General features: G+C 36.5%; 1 protein-coding gene across 1 annotated transcript; it reads right to left on the bottom strand.

Annotated features, from left to right (window-relative positions):
* Positions 1–7,052: 7,052 nt before the first annotated feature.
* LOC149561611 (protein SKU5 SIMILAR 14-like) lies at positions 7,053–8,687 on the bottom strand. The gene has a single exon (XM_089827878.1). It carries the CDS (start codon positions 8,685–8,687, stop codon positions 7,053–7,055), a length of 1,635 nt encoding a protein of 544 aa, XP_089684004.1.
* Positions 8,688–9,512: the final 825 nt, after the last annotated feature.

The raw sequence follows: 9,512 nt of genomic DNA on the forward strand, positions 1-9,512 counted from the left end.
TAAGCACAAATGAAAGGACTAAAATATCCTTCCCATAGTTGCAATAATTCAGGTGATCTCTCACACCCTCAAAATTGTGTACCAATTGAGAGCTTTCGTTCTCAATGGCCAATTGTGACTATTTGCAGAAACCCTAGGCTCCACAACGCACATAAGCAAAAATCAATAATAAATCTCGATGATAGACAATGAGCCCTTAATGCCTATTTATTATTTTTTTCTTGATAGGTCAGCCTCCCTTTTTAATATTTCTCCGCTTCTTCCAGCAAGCTCTAGAAGCATTTTTTTTTTTTTTTTTTAAATTTATAAAGTTACCTTATTATTATTTTTTTTTTAATTGATAACTTTATAATTAATTCCTCCGAAAAATAATAAATAAATAAAATGGGACATTACAGACATTTCTTTAAGGGTTTCAAGTCTAAAATCCTACTTGCACAATTTCAAGATTTATATAGCTAACAGTTTAAAGGACATGGACAAATCTAAAACTTAACTAATGTAAGTTGGTTTTAAAAACAACATTTAACAAAGGGGTTTTGTTAAACGATGCTAGCTAATTCAGTTGATTTTATGTAACTAATTCATTTCAAATTTCATCTCTATTTATAGAGATCATTTGTGAATTCTAAAATGCATGTGTGTGAAAAGTTATTGTAAAGAAGACACAAATACATTTCAGAAAAACTTGTTAAGTGTTGAGATTTAAAAGCTATATTACCAGCTTATGTACATGTATTGGTATAGCATATACATTTGTATGTGTATATGAGATTGTAAGCATAGCAAAAGATAGAAAGGGTTGAATACCTGGAGCAGTTATTGCTGCTAACTGTAAAGGAGTTGAAGCTCAATAAAGTTTATAGGTTTATGGAGTGGTTTTTCTCCCTATGACGAATCCTTTTTTGAGAAACTTTGAGGGTTTCCCACTTGGCAAAATATGTGTCTGTATATTTTGTGAGTTGATATTTCGTTCTGTTCATGGTGAATGTTTATATTTTTTTAGCATAATATTACTTGTAATTTTGGGACACACTTTTAATATAGTTATGTTTAAATCAAACTATGTTAATCCATAGTACTCTAAGACTTAGTTATTTATTGTGATTATCATCAATATTTTGGCTGATAAGTTAGACTCTAGCATTAGTAGTCATAACTCTAGTTATTTATTAGTTTTGTTTGGTGGTGAATCTCTAACAATTTGTATTAGTGATAGTCTTTTCTACTGCTTGACTATAATGGCTCAACATAATTGAAACAAGAAATTATCAACTATTTCACTCCAACTTTGACATGCAAACTTCTGTGTTTGTAGAACCTTTTGGACATTGTTGTCACCTTGATGGATCCATCTATATAGAATCATCTTGTATACAATATTGTTTATATTTTCAGCAAATTTTTATATTCCAATATGTTTTTTCACTATTATTCTTGAAATGACAATGAGAATGACATTCCCTTTCATCTAATTTTCTAAACTTGTCATACTTGTAACATCAACTCTATCTCTCTTACAAAATTTTAGTCCTTCCTATTTTAGCCTCAAGTAGACATAATAGACTCTTCATGCCCTAATTATATTTTTCTAAGAATCTGAAAAAAAATCCACGAAAAAGAGAAGAATGAAATAGAACAATGCAAAATTTTGCACAAACAATTTCATATCTTTATTAATTTCTCATTCTAATTAAATTCTTACAAATTTCCACACCTCTATTTCATATCTAAGAGATCTTAGAACATACATATCTTTATATTGATTCAATTAAATCATACTTTTTCTTATGCACGTTATGCCTTTGCTTTCCACAGTCAATGGACATATTGTTAACTTTTACTTAAATATGCAAACTAATACAAATACAATGACCTTGAAGATTGATGCTGAGATCTTCACTTCAAACTCCAACTCCACTGCTCCATTTCCACCATTCTATAAATAATTTTTAGAATACTTCAGTTTAGGAGTAGTTTAAACAAGAAGCATGTTGTACATATGGCATGCATTAGATGATATTTTTGGATGCATTTTTGTCTAGTCTTAGTTACTTCTTCTCCCATCCTTTATCATAGCCATGGAATAATGCTAAAACTACTGTTAGAACTCCTGATCTATATTTTGATCTATGTTTTAGGGATTAGTTTTAACAAATTTTATTTGAATAAATGTATTGGTTGAACAGCAATTTGTTGGTGGAATAATATATCAATTTATTTTTTTCTCTGCAGTAAAACAGAGCCTTCCTTGTTTTGAATATTATCATTTTTTTCTTTTTTGTTGCTGTTGTTGTTTGAATCCTACATTTGGTATCAGAGCTGAAGGTGTTTGGAAGACAGCAGCATGGCAAACAATTTGTAAATCCCAGAGTTTGATGGAGTTGATTACCAATATTGGTCAATCAAGATGAAGACTTTTTTGATTGGGAAAGATTTTTGGGAGATCATTGAATCTGGATATGAAGAGCCTGCAGATTGGAATACTCTCCAACCTAATGACAGGACATTGAAGAAAGAAGCTGAGAAGAAGAATGCAATGGAATTGTTTCACATTCAGATGGCTCTTGATAAGAGCTTGTTTCCTCGAATTGCTGATGCACAGACAGCAAAAGAGGCCTGGAAGACTCTAAAAGATGCTTACCATGGCAATGATCAGATCAAGGTTATGAAGCTACAAACCTTGAAAAGAGAATATGAGAACTTGAAGATGAAGGAGACAGAGAGTGTGGGAGATTTCTGTGTGAGAGTGAAAGATGTGACTCATAAAATGGCCACTTTGGGTGAATCTATTGCTCAAGAGCAAATAATACAAAAGGTATTGAGATCTCTAACCCCAAGATGGAATATTGTAGTAATTGCCATAGAAGAAAGCAAAAATTTAGCTACCATGGAGTATGATGAATTGGTTAGATCTCTTATATCACATGAGGATAGAATAAGGGACACATCTATCATTGTTAATGAGAAGGCTTTTGCTTCCTAATTGCGAATTTCAAAGAACGATGGTGCTAGCAGCAGTAGTAACAACAACAAAGGCTCAGGAAGGGGCCAAAATCAGAATTTTTCAAGAGGATTTAGAGGAAGAGGAGGTGCTCAAAGAGGAAGAGGTAGAGGCAGATTTGATAAAAGGAACATCCAATGCTATCATTGCAATAAATATGGACATTTTGAGAGAGAGTGTAGACTGAAATCAGGTAATAATAGTGCAAATTATGCCCAACAAGATGAGGATCCTTCCTCGGGTAATTTATTTTTGTGTTATGGGAAAGGTGAAAGTAATGTGAATGATGTTTGGTATTTGGATTCTGGATGCTCTAACCATATGTCTGGTAATAGAGAAATATTTTCAAAACTTGATGATAGTTATAGATCCAATATTACCCTTGGTAATAACAATACTGTGGATGTTGTAGCCAAAAGAGCCATGGATGTACAGACAAAAGAAGGTATGAAAAGTGTTCAAGATATTTATCATACTCCCAAGTTAAAGCATAATTTATTGAGTGTTGGGCAGCTATGTGAGAAGAATTATAGAGTGGTATTTGAGAACATGCACTGTACTATCTATGATAAGAATCAAAAAAATAAAGTGATTACAGTTGTTCCTATGACAAAGAATAGGATGTTTCCTTTGAAGTTTGGTCAAAATGATAATCAACTTGTCAATATGGCTTATGAGGATAAAAGTTGGTTGTGGGATCTCAGGTATGGCCATTTAAATTTCAATAGTTTGAAGAATCTAACATCAAATGCATTAGTTCTTGGATTGCCTAAGGTTGAAGAGCATAAACAGATTTGTGAAGGGTGTACAAAAGGGAAACATTCAAGGGAATCATTTCCAAAAGGCAATGCATGGTGGGCCCAATACCCACTTCAACTTATTCATTCAGATATTTGTGGTCCAATGCAAACACAAAGTTTGGGTAAGTCGTCATATTTCATTACTTTTATTGATGATTACTCACGCATGTGTTGGATATATTTTTTGAAGACTAAAGATGAAGCCTTTGATACATTCAAGAAGTTTAAAGCTTGTGTAGAGAATGAGAAAGGGAACACAATAAGATCTTTGAGAACAGATCGAGGAGGAGAATTTTGCTCAAACAATTTTCAGAATTTTTGTGAGATGAATGGCATCAAAAGATAACTCACAACTGCATACACACCCCAACAGAATGGAGTCGCTGAAAGGAAGAATCGTACAGTGGTAGAAATGGCAAGGAGCATGTTACAAACCAAGGGTTTGAACAATTCTTATTGGCCTGATTCAGTTGCTACAGCCGTATATATTCTCAACAGGAGTCCTACAAGTGCCCTCCACAAGATGACTCCATATGAAGCATGGTATGAGAAAAAGCCTAATGTAAATCATTTTAAAGTTTTTGGTTGTTTGGCTTATGTTCACATCCCTAATCAGAATAGGCAAAAGCTAGATGCTAAAAGTGAATCATGTATTTTTGTGGGCTATAGTGAGGAAAGCAAAGCTTATAGATTATTCAATCCTATTACTAATAAGATTGTTGTTTCAAGAGATGTGATTTTTGATGAAGGGGGATTTTATGGTCATCAAAAACAACATGTTGGAAAGCCAAAATCAGTTTTGGATGATGATGATATTGCTGATAATGATAATGAGCAGCCAACTAATGGTTCTATTTCAAGATCACCAAGCCCACCAAAAAACCCCTCACCAATACCAAGAGCAAGTCCATCCTCTAGTCCTCCAAGGAAGGTAAGAAGGTTGAGTGATATTTATGAGAGGTGTCAAAATCAAGCACATGAAGAAGATTCAATAGGTGAGACAATAAATTTTGCATTACTTGCTAAAGCTGATTTTGAGCTATCATGTTATGAAGATGCATGTGCTAATGAGGTTTGGATGGAAGCAATGAATGAAAAAATGGATTCCATTGATATGAATGAAACATGGGAGCTTGTAGATCTTCCACATAAGAAGAAGAAGATTGGCACAAAATGGGTCTATAAGACCAAGTATAATAGTGATGGGAGTGTTGAAAGACACAAGGCAAGATTGGTTGCTAAAGGTTTCACTCAAAGGTATGGCATTGATTATGAAGAAACTTTTGCACCAGTAGCAAGACAAGAAACTATTAGTATCCTAATCTCTCTTGCAGCTCGAAAGGAATGGAGTATTCATCATATGGATGTGAAAAGTGCTTTCTTGAATGGGTACTTAGAAGAAGAGGTATATGTGGGACAGCCACAAGGTTTTGAGATTCAAGGCAAAGAAGATTATGTCTACAAGTTGAGGAAGGCTTTGTATGGCCTCAAGCAAGCACCACGTGCATGGTATGCAAGAATTGATGGATATTTTCAATAAAATGGCTTTCAAAGAAGTAAGAGTGAACCTACCCTTTACTACAAACAAGAAGGTAATGATATTCTCATTGTGAGTTTGTATGTTGATGATTTGTTATATATGGGTAGTAGTTCAAAGATGAAAGATGAATTTAAAGTTGCTATGATGAATGAGTTTGAGATGAAAGATTTAGGTTTCATGAAGTACTTTCTTGGCATGGAGGTTTATCAAGGTAAAGATGAAATTTTTATTTGCCAAAAAAAATATGCAAAAGATATGTTGAAAAAATTTGATATGGCTGATTGTAAACCTTTTTCCACTCCAATTGCTCATGGAGTTACATTATGTAGAGATGATGGTGCTAAAATTGTTGATGAGACATTATACATAAGCATTGTGGAGAGTTTGATATTTTTAACTCACACAAGGCCTGATATTGCTTATTTAGTTTCATTGGTTTCAAGGTATATGACAAATTTATCAGAGGAACATATGAAGGAAGCCAAGAGAATTTTGAGGTATGTGAAAAGCACGGTAGATTTTGGCATTCACTATTCTTCTAATAAGTTTGAGCTTGTTGGCTTTAGTGATTCAAATTGGGGAGGTTGTTTGGATGACCAAAAATCTACATCTGGTAATTGTTTTTCTTTGGGTTCCGGTTTAATTACATGGAGTTCAAAGAAGCAAAGTATGGTTGCTCTCTCTTCTATAGAAGCGGAATATGTTGCGGTCACTTCAGCTGGCACACAAGCTTTATGGCTTAGAAAGCTTCTTGAAGAAATTGGAGAGATACAGGTTCAGCCTACTGTGATTTTTTGTGACAACATAAGTGCCATTAAATTGGCCAAGAATCCGGTTCATCACAGCAAGACCAAACACTTTGATCTTAAACAACATTTTATTAGAGATTTGGTACAAAATAAAGCGGTTGAGTTGAAGTACATCAGCACAAAGGAGCAAATTATAGACATCTTCACAAAGACAGTTACAAAATATCAGTTTTTGGTACTCAAAGATCAGACTGTGAATCCTCTCAGCATCAAGGGGGAGTATGAAGATTGATGCTGAGATCTTCACTTCAAACTCCAGCTCCACTGGTCCATTTCCACCATTCTATAAATAATTTTTAGAATACTTCAGTTTAGACGTAGTTTAAACAAGAAGCATGCTGTACATATGGCATGCATTAGATGATATTTTTGGATGCATTTTTGTCTAGTCTTAGTTACTTCTTCTCCCATCCTTAATCATAGGCATGGAATAATGCTAAAACTACTGTCAGAACTCCTGATCTATATTTTGATTTATGTTTTAGGGATTAGTTTTAACAATTTTTATTTGAATAAATGTATTGGCTGAACAGCAATTTGTTGGTGGAATAATATATCAGTTTTTTTTTCTCTGCAATAAAACAGAGCCTTCCTTGTTTTGAATATTATCATTTTTTTCTTTTGTGTTGCTGCTGTTGTTTGAATCCTACAGACCTTCCAATGACACACAGAACATAAGTGCATGGGAGTGAGCTGGAATAGACATTTTCTATAAAGAAACTTAAACTGGAAGATGAACTGAAATGGATGGTGTGTTACTCATGCATTATTTTTTAACAATAGCAACTACACTGAAGAGACTGTAAGTGGAATCTATTACTAATCAGTCACTCTGTCGCGACTGTACCACAGAAACATCCATGCCGACTGAAAAGAATCCAAACGGAAAGATGATGGATTTACGAAAGGGGAGTACGGGGTTTGCCCCTTGCTGCTCCACAGAGAAGGGCATTATGAGGGATGTCATATTCATTTCTCAGCGATTTCACTGGAGATTTAACTCTCAGGTACGTTTGCTGACCCAGATACTGCCTTTCCCATGTTTCTGACCTTAGATTCCACATTCCGGCGTTGTCTAAGCTTAGAAGAACAGCAGTCCATGACTTTGGATAGACCTGTGTTGTGCAGCGAGAAACTGCGTCGAACAGATTGTAGCCCGCTCTGCTTGATTGTGTCCATTCTCCTCCGTCCATTCCCGCTACAAAAAAAGAATATCCATCCAAATGCCATGACTGCAAGGTGTCTTCATAGTTCTGGAATACAATCTCAATGAAAGCCCTGTATTCTCCATTGATCACAGCAGTCTGGAGATATGGAGACCTGCCATCAGGACTATCTGGAATACCACCCACGCTGAACACTCCACCAATATCATAGTAATCTGCAAGCTTCAATGGTGTGTTGGGACGCTGGAAAGAAACACCATTCACTGCATAACGCTGCTTCTTATTGATGATGGCGGCAGAGCTTGCGAGCTTTAGGGTTCGAGTGATGGTGATGTTCCCGTATTGGTATGATCCCTGGGGATTAGGGCGAGCTGCACTGGCTGTCAGGTTCCATGTGATAGTTCTTGCCTGGTTAAGAGACCAGTCAACCTCAATGGTGGGACCTCCTGGGATAGATCCAGAAACAGCCTTCTGAGAATTGCTGTAGCGGAAGATTCCATAGCCTGTGAGAATAGGACTGGTGAAACGAGTAGATGCAACAAGGTAGTAGTCCTCAGGTGGCTGATCCGCAGTAACCAGAATGGAGTAGCTCTGACCAACATGGATATCAAGAGATTCATAGATATTTTGGACAGTGTGAGAGCCCTCTACTTCAACAAGCTTCATCTTGTGCCCCTCGATCCTGAAGTTCAGAGAGGATGACAATCCTACATTTGAAATGCGAAGGCGATAGGTTTTCCCTTGCTCCACTGTCAATGCATAACCATTTGGTCCTCGGCCATTGATCAGAACACCATCAGGAAGACCCAGAGCTTTCCCCAAGTCAAGCGTTCTCCTGAGGATAGTATGATTTCGCTTGTACCAGTCACCTATCAGCACCGTGACATCAGCATCAGGAGCAGGGAAAGGCACGGGGATCAGGGGCCTGCTAACAACTTTAAGCCCTCCGAAGCCTCCTGCAGCCTTATGGAAGTACATTGATGGGAAGTAGAAATAGCTTCCTATCTGATCCTTCACCTGGAACTTGTATGTGAAGTTTTTCCCCGGATGGATGGGACAATTGGTTCCGAAAACCCCATCTTGCCAAGAGTTTCTTCTCTGCTGTATCCCACTCCATGACAATAGGAATTTCTGGTCTAGGTTGTTGAATACATTAATAATAATGTTGTCATTTGTGGTACTGTCAATATCAGGTCCAGGAAACTGATCATTGATCAGAATTCCTTGCTGAGGAACACCAAGGGGCCATATAGTACCATATGTGATATTCCACGTAAAGAACTTATATGGATCTTCTGCCAGAGCAGTGGTACTGATGAATGCAATAATGAAATACACATGTGCAATGAAAAGCCACAAAGAACCCATTGCACTCGATACTCCAAATCTTGATCTCGCGTTGCTCTGTGTATTCCAACAGAAGAAAGCTTCTTAGCAAGGTCGCACGGCCCATGAGGATTGCAAGTTCGGGCTTCAATATATAAAGGCCTAAACCCCAGTGGATCTTCACTTTAGCCCTAATTTTTACTCACAATTTGTGAACTGATCTGGCACATGCCAATCTGTCACGCGGCAAAATCATCCAATTTCAAGAAAGGGTCACATTTCTCGTGACATTTACATTCCTTTCACACCCAATCAGAATCAATAATTACACGACGGATTCAAATTCCAAGGTCTACGGTGTTAAAAAAAACACAAAATAGGTCTAAATTCCAATTCAAAAGCGTCAGCTTACAATACGCCTGACTATAAAAACAAGTGTTTAGAACAATTTCCTGTTTCAAGGTCGGTGTCGATGCATTCCGAATCCAATGGAATGAATCTGTACCACACATGCCTAGAAATTTGTGGCGTTCAGGAAATTGGTATATCACCGAAAGCACTCTAGTCACGTGTATGGCACCGGCTACGGTGCAATTTATTTGCAACTTAAGTTTTTTTTTTTGAAAAGTTAAAACTTAACACTATTTGCACTGTCAGGGAAGGACTGCCGTTAGAATGCAATACGAACAATGGATAGCAAAGGACATTGCAGAACATGCAAGTCAGGCAGGTTAGAGGTTGGCACGATTTTCTACGGTGCAAATAAGTTGCACCATAGCTGGTGCCCACATGGATTCCTCCTGTCAGACAAATGTATTTTAATAAAAAAACACAAAATTTATTGGGTGAATTATGGCAAGATGACGT

This window comes from Cupressus sempervirens, chromosome 4 (genome assembly GCF_028749045.1).
Source record: "Cupressus sempervirens isolate cs-2001-9-10 chromosome 4, ASM2874904v1, whole genome shotgun sequence".
NCBI lineage: Eukaryota > Viridiplantae > Streptophyta > Pinopsida > Cupressales > Cupressaceae > Cupressus > Cupressus sempervirens.

Coding starts and splice junctions, on each gene's coding strand:
- LOC149561611 (XM_089827878.1), bottom strand. CDS start 8,687: ATGGGTTCTTTGTGGCTTTTCATTGCACATGTGTATTTCATTATTGCA.